Source organism: Hippocampus comes, unplaced genomic scaffold, assembly GCF_001891065.2.
Source record: "Hippocampus comes isolate QL1 unplaced genomic scaffold, H_comes_QL1_v1.1 scaffold40, whole genome shotgun sequence".
Taxonomy (NCBI): Eukaryota; Metazoa; Chordata; class Actinopteri; order Syngnathiformes; family Syngnathidae; genus Hippocampus; species Hippocampus comes.
In genome coordinates this window covers 1,451,467-1,470,940 of record NW_017842058.1, presented here as the reverse complement: position 1 = coordinate 1,470,940, position 19,474 = coordinate 1,451,467, and the positions used below count along the sequence as shown (strand labels likewise).

Sequence of the window (19,474 nt, the reverse complement as noted above, 5' to 3'; positions counted from 1 at the left end):
AGTGTGGAGCAAAGTTTATCAGCAACAAAAAATATTTAAAATTAATAGAATCATTAGAGAATAATTAAAGAATACTTAAGAAAAGGATCACAAAATAAATACATTAAATGGAAAAAAAAGCAAATTTATGAGTCACATTCACATTCATTGGACATGTTCAATTCATTAAAAGCTCAAAATTGTGTACAAGGCGGAATGTGGGTATGAATGGTTGTTTGTCCGCGATTGAGGGGCAACCAGTCCAATGTACATCTTGCTTCACTCGTCAAAAGTCAGTTTGGACAGGCACCAGCTGCCCCATGACTCTTCGGAGGAAAAAACACAGCACAACATTTATGGAAGATACGTTTTAGGTACATTGACAACACTGGAAATTAGATTTGAGCTTTTAACCTGCTGCTGTTGTACATAGTGAACGACGTCTTTTTTTCTTTTCTTTTTCTTTTTTTTGGGGATTAGACAAGGTTGCCTGAGGAAAAACCAAGATTTTCCAGGACTAAGTCTCTGAGGCCCTTTAAAAAGCGATGTGTGGAAATACAGTATATACATAAATATGGGTTGGAATCAGAAATTTAAAGACACCCCCATCTGTAAAATGATCCTAAAAATGTGCTTGCACCATCCAAAAAACAAAAAAGCTTTATGACAGACATGGTTTGACTTTGCTAATATTACAATTAATATTTATCCATTTCGTATTTCCTTTTCACTTATTTCCAATTGTGCTGATACTGACACTGTGCCTGATAAACTAGGACACACACTCAGCGAGCAGAGGGTATTTCCTTTGAAAAGTGGCCACAGGAGAGTTTTAGCAGAGGACAGATGGACATATTAAGGATCATAAATTTCAGATGAAGGACTACAAAACCAATCAAACCTTTTTAATCAGAGTCCGGTAATGGAGCTCGTGATCTCGTGGAGCCATTTCCCTGACAAACTTGAACATTTATTGCTCTTTAGCTATTTGTATTGTAAGAGTTGTCGTATTTCAAGTTAGTACATGAAGTTCACTCATATTACAACTCGTATTCATCCATTTCCTATCGTGTTTGTTCTCATTAGGGTCGCCAGTGTGATGGAACTTATCCCAGATGACTTGAACCGGGCGCCAGACCAATCGCAGGATAATTAAAATATTGAAATGAAGTGTACAGTTCGTGCAACTACTTCCTGTAACCTTGACACTACATACTCTTCTAGGGCGAAAAGTTAATAGATAATCAAATTCCAGATGAACGCCCATTGCATGTTTAGCTCCCCTGAGATGCCAAGCTCAAAGAAGATTGTTCCAATCTCCCATAATGATTAGCCAAACAGTAATTTGGATTGCAGATTTCATGGAAGTAAAGTGTGCACTGACTAAAAAAAATGAAAAGCCTGAGTGCACTCACTGACCATTCGGGGCTTTATTTTGGTAGACAGATGCACGTGCACTCGGCATATAAACTGTGGCTTAGCTTCATTTTTGTCCCGGGACATGTATACGTAGTTGACAGTTTTGGGGAATTTAGCAGGCCACCTTGCACCTTGCAAGGCATTACGGTGGAACAAGGGTGTTTTTTTTTTTTATTCCATGCACCTGACAACATGGTGACAGAAAGTAGGCTAAAAATTAGACCAGCCAAAGGCAGGTCTACTTTGTGGTGCAGGTGGCGTAATGCGATTTTGGTGGATTTGATCAAGGTAGTCTGTGCTGCGCAGACAAGTGTCGCGGATGTCATCCCACTTTATTCATGAATATGACAGCAGCATGGGACAATCCCTTTGAATCACTGTAAAAATCAATTCAGGCACGTATTATTATTACTTTCTATCATTATCATCGGGGGGCCCGGTGGACCAGTGGTTAGCCCGTCGACCTCACAGTGCAGAGGTTGTGGGTACGATCCCGGCTCCTGCCTTACTGTGTGGATTTTGCATGTTCTCCCCAGGCCGGCGTGGCTTTTCTCCGGGTACTCCGGTTTCCTCCCACATTCCAAAAACATGCATGCATAATTGAACTCTCAAAATTGTCCCTAAGTGTGAGTGTGAGTGTGAAAGCGGATGGGTGTTCGTCTCTGTGTGCCTTGTGATTGGCTGGCAAGCGGTTCAGGGTGTCCCCCGCCTACTGCCCAAAGCCAGCTGGGATAGGCTCCAGCCCCTCCCCCCCCTCACCCCCACCGCGACCCTTGTGAAGAAAAAGCGGATCGGAAAATGGGTGGATGGCTGGATAATTATCATCATAAAAATATTCTTGAAAGTACCTCCTTGACTGCAGCACAACTATGGGTGGGTTGGTGTGGGGTGGGGTCAGAGGGTAGTCACACATGGATTATTAAAGTCGTTGGGGATGCAGGAGGCACACAAATAGCTCAGTAGACTAAATTTGGGATCAGGATCCAAAAATAGGTCAATATTTATTGGTCATGAAAGAGGCATGTGATTTCTTGCCTTTTTGGTTTATGTTGGTTGTCATGTTATGTGAGTTGTCGTTGTTTTATATGTACAGTTTTTGTGAACGTTACGGCAACATACAATGTACTTTAGTTTGGAAGTGACTTTTCAAATGGCTTACAGGTCATTTGATTTCAGAAAAAAAAATGGATCTGAAGTGGACATTAACACATGATGAAACCTTTCCACTAACAACCCAGGCTAAACTTAGCCCTTCCCCGATTAACATATATTGTCTCTCAATTGAGATGTATCACTCCAACAATACTTCCTTAAGACCACCTTCTATTTAGACAGGACTTTTGTGCCATTGTGTGTCTTAGAGTGTTATAGAAAGGACCCAAAAATGCAAATCAGTGAGATTTTCAGCAAACAAAGGAGGATTAGTGAAACACACACACACACACACACACACACACACACACACACACACACAGCCGGCACACGTGACCGATTTTTAGGGTCTCATATTTTAAAAAATTGTAGCATACATATCACTAGCACCTTGTCAATAATTTTGTGGTGATTATAGTATTTTGGATTGCGCATCGGTTTCCAGTGCATTGACAATATTTCCAAATAGGACTATTTTATTGTCTCGTTATAAAGCAATAAATGGACCATGAAGTTCCAGCACATTGTGTTTAAAAGTCCATCACATCCCAGTTGGTCCACAGCCAAACACAGCAGCGTGACACCGTGACAAGCTGATGTATTATTTCATTGTTGGCACCCAGTATTACCGACATGACACATTATCACTTTGTTGCTCATTAGAGAAGCAATCTGCTGGCCGAGGCGTGAGAAAGTAAAAATGAACAGCTGTCGCGGGCTGTTGCCGTTTTCATGAATCTCGCTAATACAACAACTCTAACCTACACAACTTTTATGGTCTCCTTTACGCCGAAGCACTTCGCTTGTGATTGTGTTTTGCTCTGCTTGGGTTTGCGCATTCCTAAATGGTGGGCATCGAGCAGAAGAAAACAAATGGCTGAGAGCGAGACATAAATCACACTTTTTTCCCCCCGACGTGCGCTGTTGTAAACATCTTGGCGCGGCAACGAAGAAGCAATTGGAATTCATTTGTGGTTGCAAGTCTTACCTGAGGGGGGATTTCATGTCCCTCCGGTGAAAATTTGTTCCTTGTTTTCACACTCCAGACATTTGAAACTCCCCAAATAGATTAGATAGCCGGTGAAGTGAATTCCACAGATGCAGTTTATCACGCGTCAAAAAAAATTGGCGCTTTGAAAGCTTTTGAAAAATGTGCCAGATGACAAATGAAATGGATTCTGTCTCCGCCAATAAAATAAGTGGCCAATCTTCAGCCCAGCTGTTTGTCAAAATATAATGATTCCCTCATTAAAAGTAGCTTGCCTCTAATCACTATATTAGCACTCTAGTACGGCATTTTGCAAACATTTTAAAGCGCATATAGCCATCAACTCTCACGACACAGTTACAGTGGTACCTCTACTTATGAAATGAATTGGTTCTGGAAGAAATGTCTTCACTAGAACATTTTGTAAGTAGAGAGGCCTTTTCCATATAAATGCCCTAATCCGTTCCAAGCCCCCACTAAATTCAGACATAAATGTTTCCTAAAGCATAAAAATGCATCAAAATATGTACCAATTACATGTTGTAATTAGATTATTGCACAATAAATGAAAGTTGTGCATAATGTAAAAAACAAAGAATAAAGAATAAAAATGATGGTCATTTAACTTTTAACTGCGTCGTCATCGTTTTTTACCCTCTTTAGTTCATGTTCTCTCTCAGAAGTGGTTTTTGTATGGCATTGTGTAAAGAACTGATCTGAGGACGTTTGCTTTTGTCGGCTTTTAACAATCCTTTGAAAATGTCCAAGGCAAACATCAGCATGGTGAGCGATCGCCAGACTGGTGAACATTTTTTCTGGGTGATTCACATTCACGTAAAACTATCGAAATGCCTCATGGCCCGAGCGCCGAATGACGAGGACGCTGCACAGACACATATATATCTATTTATCTATCTACACACAATGACACATTCGGGAGCGGTTCCTCTCAGCCAATGGGATACCAGGAGGACGCTAGGTAATAGCCAATGGCAGAGCAGCTATAAGTATGTTGCGTTCAGGAAACTCGGAGATGTGATTAGCAGCCCTTTCGTATCTTGAAATTTCTTCCATAACAAGAGGCAATATTTTCCTGTTGAGGCGTTTCGTAACAATGAAAATTTTGCATGAAGAGACGTTCGTAAGTAGAGGTACCACTGTATACGGCTGTCTCAAATGAATGAAAAGAATCAAGTGTTTAAACAGATCTGTGGACAATTTAGTCTTCCATGAACTTAAGATGCCATTTTTGAAATGTGGTAGGAAGCAGGTGTCCCTTGGGAAAACTCACTCAGGTAGAGGCAGAACATGTAAACTTCACACAAGGTCAGATTCAAATCCTGTTCCTCAGAACTGTGAGGCAGAATTCCTAACACTAGTCCACTGTGCTGATCAATCATCAACCATTCACACTGAAAGTGAAATAAAACTTAATACTGTTGTCTTGTCATGTCATATCATTCATAATGCCGCCCTTCCTATCATCAAATCAGTAAATTATTGGATGAAAAGGGCGGTTGAGTTCTAATCATGAACATGTCTTTATATGACCTGAATTTTATGGCTTTAATTTTCTCTTCCTTCCCCAAATTGCACAGCGCAAAATAAAAACCTTCGGCAAACAAATGAAACAGCGGCGTGGATCCATTTGGTTTATTGTAGAATCGGTGTTTCCGTAAATGCCTGTTAAAAAGCCTGAATGTCATTGAATGTGTTTTTAAATATTACAAGCTGGACAACCTAGAAATGTGCTCCCTGTGCTGAGTTAGAACAAACACATTTCTTCTGATTTGATATGAGAATCTGCCGTCTGCGGGCGTACGTTGCCAAGTCTTACTGCTCAAAAAAAAAAAAAAAAAAAGCAATTTGAAATCAGCACACACAGTCTTGCAAGCTGCTCTCTCCCTTTGTACTGCGAAGAAAAATCTTGAGTCGGGCCATTCAAAAGTGGGGCACTAAATATGAGCTTATCTTTGTGCATATTCTTCAGTTGTTTTTAAGAAATGTATTCTATTTGTACAAATGTATGTGTCACATTACGGACACATAAATTATACGCACATCACAGGAATGGGGGGGGGGGGGCTCCAGTTTTGGAGAGCTGAAAAGTAAGACTTACCTGAACATTAAATAGAACCACACACATAAGGACTTGGGATGACTTGTTATTGTAAATACTGAACCGTTTCATTATTTACGATTGCTGGACCTGACCATTTAATAAGCAGAGCGGGGAAGAAAAAAAAATACTCTTAGCATACCCCACATCACGGCGTAATCGCGCAGGATAATCTTTAAGGATCAGCCGATCAGCAGGCCTTTGCTCTTTTGATAGAAAGGGAGGAAAAATACTCAATTAGCCAACTTTCAGTCCACACATACTGAAATTTGTCTTAGGTACAGTTGCAGGATCTAATGAAAACAAATATTTTAAAAACACAGCTGGAGCTGTATTTATGTTCCAATATTTAGTAGTGGAAGTCAGTTTGCACTGGCATACAGCACTGAGATGTTTCCAATGTTTCCATTGTAAGACAGAATTGTTGTGAGAGTGAGAGCGGCATGGTTCCGGTGCGAGAGTTGTCGTCTCCTAAACCAAAGGTTGTGGTTTTGATCCTGAGCACCTGTAATCATGACCGTGTCCTTGAGGAAAATCTGAAGCCTAGTTCCTCCTGATGCTACAGTGTGCAAGCACTTTGAGTACCTTGGGGGTAGAAACGTGAGTGAAGGCTCATTTACTGATCCTTCCAAAAGTGTACTGTTAAAAAAAAAAAAAAAAAAAAAAAAAATTACATTAATTTTTTTAATCTCTTGTTTATTTATCTGGTCTCACTAACTGTATGATGACTGTCTGTATCTTCCATCACAGTGCATTGAGAGATATCAGTTGTTTTTTACAGTATACCTTGTACCCAGTCAAACCCTTTGTCGCCTGTGTTGTGAGATAAGGGCCAGGCCACTAAAAATAAGCCGGAAAACAGAGCACGTGGTGCCATTCAAGGTTCTTCTTTGTGTCCTGACGCCAACCCCTGCTGATAGGAAATTTTGCCAGGAGGCGATAAAGGCTCTTACTTCCTTGCAGGGCTCACATCCTTTTTAGCCTTCATTCTACTATGCCTCATGTACCTGTCTTTATCAAAAGGCCTCTACATTCTCACTTCCTCCGCTGATTAGAACCTGATCTCAGTTGGTTTACACAAATACTTGTAAAAGTAAAACCTCAATCATGGCGGGTCTTTGAATCGTCTGAGCCAACGTGAGATTCCTTTTTCACTGTGCCACTCGTGTACATAAATTGGGAAGACTGGCTTTTATACAGTTAGCTGAGTGGCAAGATGGGGAAAAACAAGAGACCAAAAAAATGTGTCGATGCACTTAGTCACACAGTCACACAAAGTACCGTAGATGTACTTGACAGCTGCATCCAGCCTTCGGGGTACTTCCAGAATAGAAGATACCCTGAGATCCCTCTGATCTTTAAAAGGTCTTGGGCTTCCTGTTACTAAGCCACCCTCCAAAACCTAAATCATGGAGAGACTCAAAGACATCATGACACTTTTTTTTTCACTGTAGTGAAAGACAAACCTGAATTCCCTGACTGAAGTTCCTCAGAGGAGCCTCGTCTGACGTTGAGACCTTCCTGTTTCCAGGCCAATAGCCAAAAAAATCAACATCAGATGTCGTCCAACCCTTAAGCTGCTGATCTCAAGTCATGCACTTTATCCATCAGGTCACACAAAGTACATGTACTTAACAGCAGTTTTCAACTTTCAAGGTACTCAAAGATCACTCGCATGCATTCTTCAAAAGAGGGCTCAACCTTCCTGTTATCAAGCCAGTTGCCAAAACCTCAATCACAAAATGACTCGGACCCTCAATCGCCTGATCCAAACTCAAACAGCTTCTTTGGACCATGCACTCACATGAAGTACGTCTACTTGACGGCAGCTTTCAACCTTCGGGGTATCCAAAGACCTGATTCTGAACAGGAGGTCTGGAGATTCCTGTTATCAAGCCAACAGCCAAAACCTCAACCACAAAGGGAGACAAAGATGGACTTATTTTCACTCTCATGAAGGTTTTTAATGGAGTCCCCTCAGGCATCCATCTTTGAAAAGTCTTGACTTTCCTGTTCCCAAGTTAAAAGCCAAAACCTGGCCCACAAACAAACTCAGACCCTCGGATCTAAAGTCAGAAGCCTTACCAAATAGGCCAAGCAGTCACACAAGGCGTATGCTTAAAAGCAGCTCTCAATCTTCCAAATTCTCAACCAGAAAGGGACTCTGATAAGATTTTTTTTTTTTTTTTTGATCATGTTTAGGATAGACCAGAATTTCCTTGACTTAAGTTCCTCAATAGAGCCTCCTCTGGCCTTGATCCTTCAGGCATATCACTCATGTCTGAAGAGTGGAGATTTCCAAGCTTTCTAAAGACTGCTCAGACAGATGCCAGGGGCAACCAGAGATCTAACAAGCGATCATGTGTAGCATCTCTGCAATTAAGCTTGGGTCATTTCGGCCACCTAAGTGTTACAGTTTTACAATAATGACATTATTTCAAATGAATTTTTGGTGTGGAATGAAATAACACTGGCACCGTGTTGCATTATATTGTTATGATTAGAAAGAAGCATCCTGACAAATTGGCTGCAAGAGCATCTTGGCCCAATAAAGGCAGGAATATTTCCACTTTCCGACAAGCAGCACACATTTTGACCTCGGGTTTCAACGAGGCGACACAACCACCCAGTTATATTACACAACCCCTGAGAAGAAAGAAACTTGAATGCTCTCGCAGAAAAATGGAGATTATTGAAGCCTCCTTTTCATGGCGTTCAAAGAAATATTTTCCTTGTTCTAGTAGTTGTTTGGAAATGTTACTGAAAAGTCAATAAATCCCACAAATACAAAAAAAAAAACGGTGCAGTAATGCAGTTAAGGGTTTTGCTTTCTGTGGTCTCAGAGCACAAGCATACTTCTAATATTTTAAGGGAGGAAAAGGCAATAAAAAGCTTATTAGGTGTTGAAAGATTCAATTTCCCTTTTACCAGTACAAAGTAAGTCCCCGTTGAGCGCCTCGTTGTTTACTTCCATGTTTGTTTAGCAATATCCGAAACGCCAAAGGCTTTTCCCTCCCAGTTAAGAGCCAAAGGGAAGCTACATTTAAGGACAATGAGTGTCGCTCTGCCTTTCTCATTTTCCTTCTCCGCTATTCCTTTTGACTCAGGAGGTCCAATAAACGTCTCCCTTTTTTTGACGCTGGCCCCTGGGCCCGGTCCACTTAGTCTAATAGAGACGTCGAGGCAAACGCACAGAGGGAGGCCATCTTAAAAGTCTCTCAGAAGAAAGCGGATTATATATAGCCACTGATTAAGGCAGCGATGGGAACATGACCTACATGCATGGCAACATTTTTTTTTCTCACTTTGTCACTACAGAACAAACCTCACGTCCAGGACTCTACAACTGGGAGGCCCACTCTAATTAGACAAATCAAGTCAGATTTCACTGCACACCTCATTAATATTTTCTCATTATTGGGTTAATCGTGTTTTCTGAGGTGTAAAAGACTCAGTCGAATATACACTCTCGCTGTACTACTTGTCATGCAGGTATTGTCTGGATCACGTATCAAATTAGCAGATTGCAGTCTAAATGGCTTTTCACACTGAGCGAAAGCTCTAAAATTAGCTGGTGGAGAATCATGAGGAAGATCGGTCTTTTACAAACTCACGCCGCCGATGCCGCCAAGCAGGCTAAGCAACCGGCAGAAAGCCGCAGGAGTTGACATCACGTTTGTTCAATGCAAAGTCTTTTAATCAGACACCTGAGCTTGATTTAACACCGTGGAAAGACCCAACCCTTGCCTCCACGTTCACTCCGCTTGGTAAGGATGCCCATAAAACAGTCCTTTTCAAATAGTCGGGTGGTCCCAACAAGTAAGGTGGTGGGGTGCATTACCAGGGTGACCGCAGGGAGCATGTTTGTTTGTTTTTTGCTAGAATAAAGTGTAATTGCACATCCATTACAATAAGTGGCAGTGGCACTCAGATTGTCAGAGCGTAGGCAAGGAGTATGAACAATGTCAGTAAAGCTAGTCAGCAGATTTATTTATTTCTATTTGGTTTTCTTCATTGTTTATACAATGTTATGCAGAGGTGCACTTATAATATATAACATTAGATAATTATAGTCACGGCGGAGCGTTGGGAGAGGCGTGAAATAGTTAGTTAGTTCTTGCTGGGAGGGAGGTTGGGTGCAACAGAAATTGGGAAGCACTGCCCATAAAGACCAAATGTAGTATAAGTGAATCCAAGTGTGTGAGACGTCAGCTGTGATGACAGAGGAAAAATGTCATGATAACCATAGAACAAGAAATGGAACTGGACTGAGTCTGGTTGACCAGTACGAATAATTTGTTAGAAAAGTAAAAACTTTGTCAAAACAGAGCTAAAAAAAAAAGAAGTAAAAGTCATGCAATAATTAATACATATCTTCGTTTAAGCAATATTACCTGCCAATAAAACAGAACATTTTGACTTTATTTCTTGAAACAAGTATATATATCATACATATATCTCATACATATATTACAGACACCTGTAAAATTATGGCATTTTCTTCTTTAAGCTCAACCTACTCATAACCAGTATTAAAATTTCTGTATCAAGTTACACTACCTTATTAAGGTTTTTCGGGGGAAAAGAATGCTTGAGGAAAGTGAAAAACTCTCAATCAAAAACTGCTTGAAAAGAAAAAAAAACATCTCACCAGACAAAGAATAAGCGTATTTTGTCTTGATTTTACATACCCACGCTCAAATCAACCCTAGCAGCCATATTAGACGGTCGCTTGACAAAGACTGGGCTTTGTTCGAGGTTTCTTTTTGATTTGCTCGCCTCTGTCACCAAGTGCTTGCTCGCGTGAGATTCAGCAGGATCTTGGATGAGATGGAGCCAATCCCACAAGACTTATGGCGAGAGAAACACGCAATGCACTGGAACGGTCGCCACTCAATCGCAGGGCACATTTAGACAAACAACCTTTCACATCATGGACAATTTTTAGTCTTCAATGAACCTGCCACTCATGATTTTGGGGTGTGTGAGGATGTCGGAGTAGCCAGAGAAAATGCACGCAAGCATAAGGAGAACCCAGAATCTCAGAACTGAGATTCATTTGCATCTAAATTCTTGTTTTTTTTAAATCCAGGAATATACAGAATTGTAGTCACAAGAATTCCCTTCACATTGAATACATGTTGTATCGGCAGATGGACATATTGGTGAAGTCATCCTCCGTGAGCATATGAGCATCATCGGAGGGCTTGCTGTTAATTCCAAGCATCAGCCATGACTCATTTTTATTTACACCTCCTGCTGTTTTTCTTTGAATACCTTAGCTTTGAGAGATTGGTCTGGAAAAAATAAATAAAATCAAATCACAGCAGTACAAAGTTAGTGGAGAAAAGAAGACAAAGACATTTTAGTTATTACCATCAAAGGCGGATGGAGAATAGTGTGCTGCCAGCGACAGAATACTGAGAGGATATAGCTATTATCAGTTTTTGTGGGGGCTGTGCTGGAACTAAATTTGGCATTAGAAGATGAAATTACATTAGTCGAAATAGAATCTCACCTTCATACTATGAATACTAAAAAACAGATTGCAAGATTTCCTACATGTGATTTTTGTCAAATTGTCTCTCTGTATGCCTGAGCCTTGAGAGTGCATCCAGTATTATTTTTCTGAAGATGTCCTTGGATGGCAATACACCTGATTTTTTTTTTCCAGAGAATTTCGATAGACTCTATTGTAGCTTGCACATAATGCATAATTCACTTCAAGACATTGTTTGTAGATCACGATTGTACACAGAGGTTTCACCTTGGCATTTCAGGTTTTTTTTTTAATGTATTATTTTCTTTTTAAATGCATGATACAAAAAGTCCTTTCCAATTCAGGCACACATGTACCAACAGTGCGGAACAAGCATATTCGGTCAGTCTTCAACTAAAGGGAGCCTCAAATTCAGCTTTGGGTTCCGATTTCCAATTTTTATCAGCTTTGGCCTTCCTGTGTGGAGTTTGCATGTTCTCCCCGTGCTTGCGTGGGTTTTCTCCAGGTACTCTGGTTGCCTCCCACATTCCAAAAATATGCACTGTCAGTTAATTGAACATTCTGTCCCTAGATGTGATTGTGAGCACGAATAGTTGTTTGTCTATCTGTGCCCTTGGCTGACAACCAGTTCAGGGTGTACCCCACCAAATGCCGTAAGACAGCTGGGGATAGGCACGGCCGCAACCCTCGTGAAGGTAAGTGGATTAGAAAATGGCTGGATGGATACATTATGCAAAAACAGTTTTCCTCTTTAATTTTTTTGCACTTTTTAATACAGCATTAATTTGCATCAACTTCCACAGAAGTAATTCCAAATAATGTGCAAACAAGTGTTTGATCTAGGGGAAAAAAGTCATTTTCGTTAAAACATAAATATAAGTATGATTCTTAATAAATAACCCAGTTTAAATTTTAAATTAAAAAAGTCAACTTCATAAAATGCTAAAGTCAAGACTTGATTTGTCTTGGCTTGATAAAATGTGTCATCAAACTGCATGGCTCTGCTGGCCCATGTCTTTCATTGAACTGTATTTCCTCCAGCTCTCTTGGTCTTTTTGGTCATTTCCTTATGTAAAGGTGTACAGGTGATACAAGGGGAGTTCAGCAAAATATTTGTAGCATGGAAGCACATACCTCAGGTCAAAAGTTTCCAACTTGGAACTTCAGAATCTGCACTGTGTCTTTCCTGGTTTTCAGCGCAACTGTCTTTGTGGTCTCCTTTCACTGGCTGCTTTCTTGTCATACGCAACCCAATGTGAAAATGATTGCGCCCATGTTGTCTGTTCCTGAGCAGGAATTGAACTTGCTTGTTGCTTTTTAAAAAATATATATTTGCGAGAGCGGCTGGGAAATTCACTAAATTATGTTGCTTTTGTAGACTACATCCACTTTGTTTTCAGCAAGATTGATAGCGTAAGTAGTACATGTCAGCAAGGACGTGCTTTCAACTGACGGAGGCTTTTAAAAAAATCCATTTAAGAAAAATCAACCTGACAAATGAACTGCACCAAACGTGAAGGCCCAGTACAGTAAACCCCCGGCTAATGGTCCAGCTCGAGTTCATCTCGCTTCTCTTCTAGTGATCATTACCGACATTTTATTTGATCCAGAAAAAACAAGCATGGACACCGCGGAGAGTTCCAGTTGTGCAAAGTTACAAGGTCACATCGTGCTTTTCATTATGGACCAAATGAGGCGCGGCGTGACAGATCGCCCCGTCTGGACTGGTGGGCATGATTACAGCCCAATAACAACTTGGACCTCAACCTAGTTTTGCTTTGTGGCATCGTAAAGTTAAAGTTGCTAAATAATGCAGTAAAAGAGGGGATTGGCACACTCCAGTAAACAGCAACAACTTTGCCAATAGACTGACTTTGTTGTTACATGGACCACTCAAAACAATAGAGCAATACAGTGCAATCTAATGGTGCACAGTTCCATCCATGTGTCTATCCACCCATTTTCTATTCTGCTTATCCTGGAAAGGGCCCTGGGTGCTGGATTATATCCCATCCGACTTTGGGAAAAAGCTATCAGCAAGACTATACCATACACGGGTCGTGAGTCAATCATAGAGATGGACAACTATCCACTCTCACATCAACACTATCTATGGCAGGGTACTGAACCAACTCTGATTGCACGAAAGTCAGGCAAGTGTACCACCACGGCATCAGACATTTGTCTATAACGTAACATATATTCCTATTTTGGGGGAGATGGAATATTCGCTGCAGTACAGAGGCGCACAGACTTCCCAAATGGAACACATCAGGTAAGGGATTCGAGCCAAATGCTATTCTGTAATCAAGTACAGTGCAGCTCAGGCTCTGGCTATCAGAGATTAGAGCTAGTAATTATTCTTATGATCTTGTATTTTATTCAAATATAGAAGAAATGTAATGTAACACAAGAATGGCTTCTTAGTTTACGATGCTAATGGCATATCAAGATTTGAGGTGTAAAAGTCAAGTAATTAACTCTTACTCAGTGCAGTGAAAACACGTCGACACTCGGCACAGCACGGCATGTTCAAGTATTTTTCATTTGATTCTTATACAATAATGGCGTAGAAGTGTTTTAATCCGGGTATTTACTGTAATTATAACTTCATAACTTCGCATGGATAGTTTAGGGCTATCACTATTGAGTATTTTTCGCTTCAATTATTCTATAGGTTATTCCATCGATGAATTCTATATTTGGATAAAAATGTCAACTGCAGTATATTTTATTGCAAAATCGTTTTTTTTTTTTTTAACCAATTACCGATTATTTATGGACATTGGAGGTTTCACCGTATTTTCAAATGTAACCCATACAGGCCTTAGTGGTTGAAGCCTCGTGTCCTGGAGCCTATATTGTGGGTGAATGGAGGTGGCAGCAGTGGAAAATCACTTCATCCATCCATCCGTTTTCAACACCGCTTATCCTGAACAGGGTTGCGAGGCGTTGCTGGAGTTTCTCCCAGCGAAAGCAAGACTACACCCTAAACTGGTCAGCAGTCAGTTGCAGGGCACATATAGACACAAATGACCACTCAAACCCACATTCACACCGCCACTGAGTTTGAACCGATCCCACGCTGCCCGCACACGAGTCCGGAGTGTGTACCACTACACCATCAGTGACTCCTGGGACATCAATTGAAAATTAAATACAAAAAAAACATTCCAGCAGAGTTTTCAGATGCCTGGGTGGTTAAAACTAGCAACCATGAATTCTATTTCTTGATTTGCTTCCTAAGCATGTCTAATAGTTAGTTCTACCTACCTTTTGATATACAGATGTTTAACAAAGAATCCCCCTGGAAACCGATGAGATCGATATCCCAAAATCAAATTGGAAGGACACATTTCATTTGGTACACCTTCACAACCTAATGAGGTCCATTTCAAAATTGCATGTCTGAGAAATAATATTTTGTATTGACTCTCATGAAAAGAAGGTGTAGGGACTATGATTCTCATTCCTCGCTGCCAAACTTTAGCAGCACGTTCTCGTTCACCCCATGGGTCACGGCCGTGGAGCTCGGCGAGCTTGTGAAATATTAAGTGTGTTGAATCATAATAAATGTGACAGAGGAAGCCTCCCGGGACTCTTTGCCTTCAGCCTCAAAACACAGTGCGGTGGACTTTATGATGCCTTTAAATCAATTCCTCACAAAGCAGTTGTTTTCTTACACTGAACACCATGGCTGTAAATATGTTACTTGTGGGAGGTCACCAGTGTGAGAAAAAAAAAAAAAACAACTTATTTCATTTGTGTGTAAGAGTGTGTGTTAAAATGGCTGTTATGTGTGAAGGTGTAAGGAAATTTGATTACAATGTATAAAGTTAAAGTATACCTGCACAATTCTATTGAGAAACACATGGAAATGCTTTTTCGCAGATATGGGCAAACTTTTGTGCTCAAGTGCTGAACGGACAAATGGGCCCATTTGTAAATGATGTTATATATTTCAATATATTTTGAGAATACAATTTATTATCTCTCATTTTTATTGCTCATCTTTTGGAACCTCAAAACATCCTACTACGAATCAGTGATGACTCGAATTGAGATGTGAATTGGCCGTTAAAAAATTTATGCTGGCTAATGCCTACTAATGAGTATTATTAAATTAAACTGTTAAGCAATTAGTTGTTACTTCACTCCGAGTATGAAGTGAGTTTGCGAATGTGAATGTTGGACCAGACAGACAAATCCTTCCAGGTTAGCTTGCGCTACTTAGCTGATACCACAGAAAACAATGGATTTAAAACTTTACCAAAAGTGTAAAAAATATCCTGGGTTCTGCCATTGGTCAGTGTACGAGGAGGGATTCTGGTGGTGAAAGTAAGTTGTCTTAAACTAAGAAGGAAAACCTTTCCGTAGTTTGACACGGCGACATTCGCGTGTCGGTGTGCACTCCTTTATGTTTACAAAAAAGTGAAAGCCCCACATGAGTGAACTCCATTTACCATTATGAATAAATTGAATTTTTCATTTTTTGAACTATCATGTGTTTTTCGGCAAAGGTACAATTACAACCCATTCAAGTTGATTCTGGATTCACAGCCTGAATGGGAAACGAGTAGCGAAAATGTGAGGCTTTGAAAAGATTGTTATCAGAGGGAGGTGTCCACTGAGCTTAGAGTGTCACAATGTATTATTGGCAGATTGCAACAGCAAATAGTGCAAAAGGTGCTAAAAGTGTGAAGAATTGGCCATGTGTGTTCAAAAATTTAGAGCAGATCAAGTTAGGTTCACCTGTAAAGGTAGTGACACATTAAGCCGGCGGTCGGCCGAATGGCTGACTGTTGGGCAACTGCTGCATTGGCAAAAAAAAAGCGTTAAATGCTTATCAGCTTCGTTTTCTTTCGCTACCACCGACTCATGACGATGGCCAAAATGTTGCAGCCGGCACTGAAGTTGGCTATTGGTGATATCTGGCATGGTTCGACACAATGAGTATGTGATGTTCATGACTTACCCCAGCGTGGTCATGGTGACGATGGTGTACCAGAAGGATGCCGGAATGCTGGTAAACTTGCTCGAGCTTGAGCCCTTTTCAGCGTAGAACATGACCGTGGCGAATATGATGATGGCCATGGTGAGTGAAAAGAGCAGGAAGCCCAGCTCGGAGGCGCAGCTCTTGAGCGTGTAGCCCAGGATGCGCAGGCCCTGTGAGTGGCGCGAGAACTTGAAGATGCGAAAGACGCGGAAGACCCGCAGCGTAACAAAGGCACCGCTCACGTCCTCGTTGTCGGTCATCACCAGGCCAATGTAATACGGGAGGATGGCCACCACGTCGATGATGCTCATCACAGAGCGCATGAAGCGATAGCGGCTCGGCGCGGCAAACAAGCGCAGCAGGTACTCCACTGTGAAGATCATGACACAAGCCGTGTCCATGCAGAAGAACGCTACCGTATAGCGTTCGCCGCACGGCATGTCTTTCTGAGTAGGGGTGGAGCCACACGGCACCGTCTCCACCACGTTGGTAATGACAGAGATGGCGATGAAGAAGCCAGTGACGTAGTAGAACACCAGCGCCATGGTGGAGGTATGAGGGTTCTCAAACGCCCGCCACATGGTCTGTCTGAAGTTCATGTGTGGTAGCTTAACGTCTTTGTTTTCCTCCTGGTCGTCTTGAAGCCGCTCCAGGTTCTCTCGCTTCCGGTCTTTGTACTCTTCATAGCAGCAGTCGCCAATAATCTCCGGGATGATGCCGAAGAAGGTCAGCTCCTCGTCGTAGGCGGAGATGCACTCGTGCCGCGGGAAGTGCAGCTTCCCAGTCCGGTAGAAGTTTAGGATGCTTCGGAAGGCGTCTGGGTCTCGGTCAAAGAAGTACTCCTTGGTTTCCTCATTATAGAAGAAGTCCTTCTCTGAGCTGCCAAGCAGGGTATCTGGGTACCTGTCCAGAGTGGTCCTCCAGGTTTGGAATCGACGGCCGCTGACGTTGAGGATGATGAGCTCGTCCTGCCGGCGACGGTGGTCTCGTGGCGCCACCGGCATGGGGCAACTGGCAACGGGCATCCAGCCAATGGCGGCCGCCCGGGCGAAGGGGAGCCACGCGGCGACTCCCGTAGCCATGGTGAGTCTTGGAAGAAGTGCTCCTCGCCTTCAGGGTTCCACAAAATCAGCTGACATCTTCAGGATGAGGAGGTGTGAAAAGAAAAAAAAACATCAGCAGCAGCTCAGTAGAATGATCGTAGTGTGCTGTTTTCATTATATGAAGAGCAAGTAGAGTAAAGAACCGCTCGTCCTCGGGGAGAGAGAGTGAACCCTATTGTTTATAGCACCAAACCTTTTAATTGAGGCCCCTCTAAAAATTTCTCGGCATTTGTACCTTAGAGGAGCGATATCACTTCAACATAGTTCCTCAACACTTTTGTCACCATTGTGTGGCAGCCTAGGCTATTCGATGGGGCTTTGATACCATCTTGTGGCATCTTACAGCATTTCAGAAAACACAAAAACAGTGAACAGGCAAGTTTTGTTGGCAATGGGTAGGATCCAAAAACAGATGAATTCACATTAGGGTCGCAGGTGAGCTGGAGCCTATCCAAGATGACTTTTGGCAAGAGTCGCAGGGTCTCTTATGGGCTGGTTGCCATCCAACTGCAGAGCATTTACAGGCAAACAGCTACTTACAGTCATTCACACCTAAGGAGAATTTAAAGACTTCAATTAACCTCAAATGTTTAGGGAGTGTGAGCGGAAGACGTAGTAGCAAAAGTAAACCCATGCAAAAACGAGGAGTAACATGCAAACACTACACAGGATACCCAGAGCTGAGATTCAAACCCAGAGCTTCTCAACTGTGAGGCAGATGTGCTAATCACTACTCAGTGCTGCAGCTGCCTTATTTTATTACACTAATGGGCATCCATCCATCATTTTCGATCATGTCTGTCCTCATTAGCATCGCTGATGAGCTGCAGAGGCAGGGCACACCCTGGACTGGTCACCGTCAATATAATTAACAATTACTGGGCTCATATAGACAAACAATCATTCACATGAGACAATTTGAGTCTTCCAGGTATGTGGAGTAGGCAAGTGAGGCAGTTCAGCGCCCTGCTGGCCGCTCTATACTTATGAAAACAAAACAAACAAACAAAAAAAATGGAATAATTATAAAAAAAAATATTTTTCATTTTATGTCTATCAGATAAATGTCTTTTCAATCCAGTAATGATCAATTATTTTATCATTGTAATGTCTGATTTTGTATTTCCTGTTTAAATGTGTGGGCAAGAAGTAAAAAGAGGCATTTAACGTTCGGTCTCCAGTGAGCAAGCACACAAGGATTGCAACTCATTTGGCGCATGCACTCACACAAGAGACATGGCGCAATGCGTAGAAAAAGCAACGACATGCTGACTTATCTGCCATTTTTAACTGAAAGTCCCCAGCGATCTTTTCCATTCACTTATATTAATGTGTTTGGTTCAAATAAATTCATTTTAACTCTTAGAATCATTTGCCGACTTTGCCACAGACTGGTTTGCTAGAAATATCAGACAGGCAGATATGACACCATACAAGTAATTTTGTAATTGGGGCTTTCATAAAATACTTTTTGTTTGTTTTTATGTGTGTTTTTTAAAGAGAGATCTGCAAACAAAACAACAGCTGAACAATGAACAATGAACTTACATTAAATACTCTTTTGCTTTTCTTCACATAGTGTTGAACAATGTGGAGTTGATTGAAACAATTAACTAAAAGCTTTGAAAACAGATTTTTAAAAAATAAATTTTTACTTTATTCATAATATACGCTTCAATGAAGATCAAAATAGAAATCGAGGTTAACCTTCAATTTTTGAGTTCATATTTGTATACCTGACTTAAGAGGAGTAGTGCCTCATCAGTCATGAACCTCACCGCACGCCACGGGAGTCTTCTGTGTTGCCAACATGCATTTTTTTTTTTTAAATGTGGGAGGACGTACCCGGAGAAAACCGGGTAAAACACCAGAACCTCGTGACTGTGTGGCAGACGTTGTAACCATGAACTGGCAGTTCTGCCCCATTTGTGGATGGCTAAACCTTAAGTCCCATTTGCAAGCACAATGCAGAACAGGCAAACTCCTCACTGGAAGGACTGAGATTTGAAACCAGAACGTCTCTACTGTGAGGCAGACGTGCTAACCGCTCCACTAACGTGCTGCCACTTGTGTTTTGTTTAGTTTTTCAAGAAAATGTTCTTTTTGACTCGTGGCAATTCAGTTAAGGTTCACAACCTGTTGAGGCTTGATGTAAATATAAATAAGCATTTCCGATGCAGAAACCATTTGCTTTGGTCATCTTTGTGGGTAAAAAAAA

At 41.4% G+C, this 19,474-nt stretch overlaps 1 protein-coding gene across 2 annotated transcripts in view; it reads right to left on the bottom strand.

Moving 5' to 3' along the window:
• LOC109510668 (potassium voltage-gated channel subfamily D member 3-like) overlaps positions 1 to 19,474 on the bottom strand; it is a 64,820-nt gene that overhangs the window by 34,821 nt on the left and 10,525 nt on the right. For both annotated transcript variants that reach the window (XM_019861160.1, XM_019861159.1), the window contains exon 2: positions 16,133 to 17,292. In XM_019861160.1, the coding sequence (XP_019716719.1) occupies positions 16,133 to 17,235 (1,103 nt within the window). In that variant the 5' untranslated portion in view covers positions 17,236 to 17,292. The remainder of the gene's footprint in view (positions 1 to 16,132; positions 17,293 to 19,474) is intronic.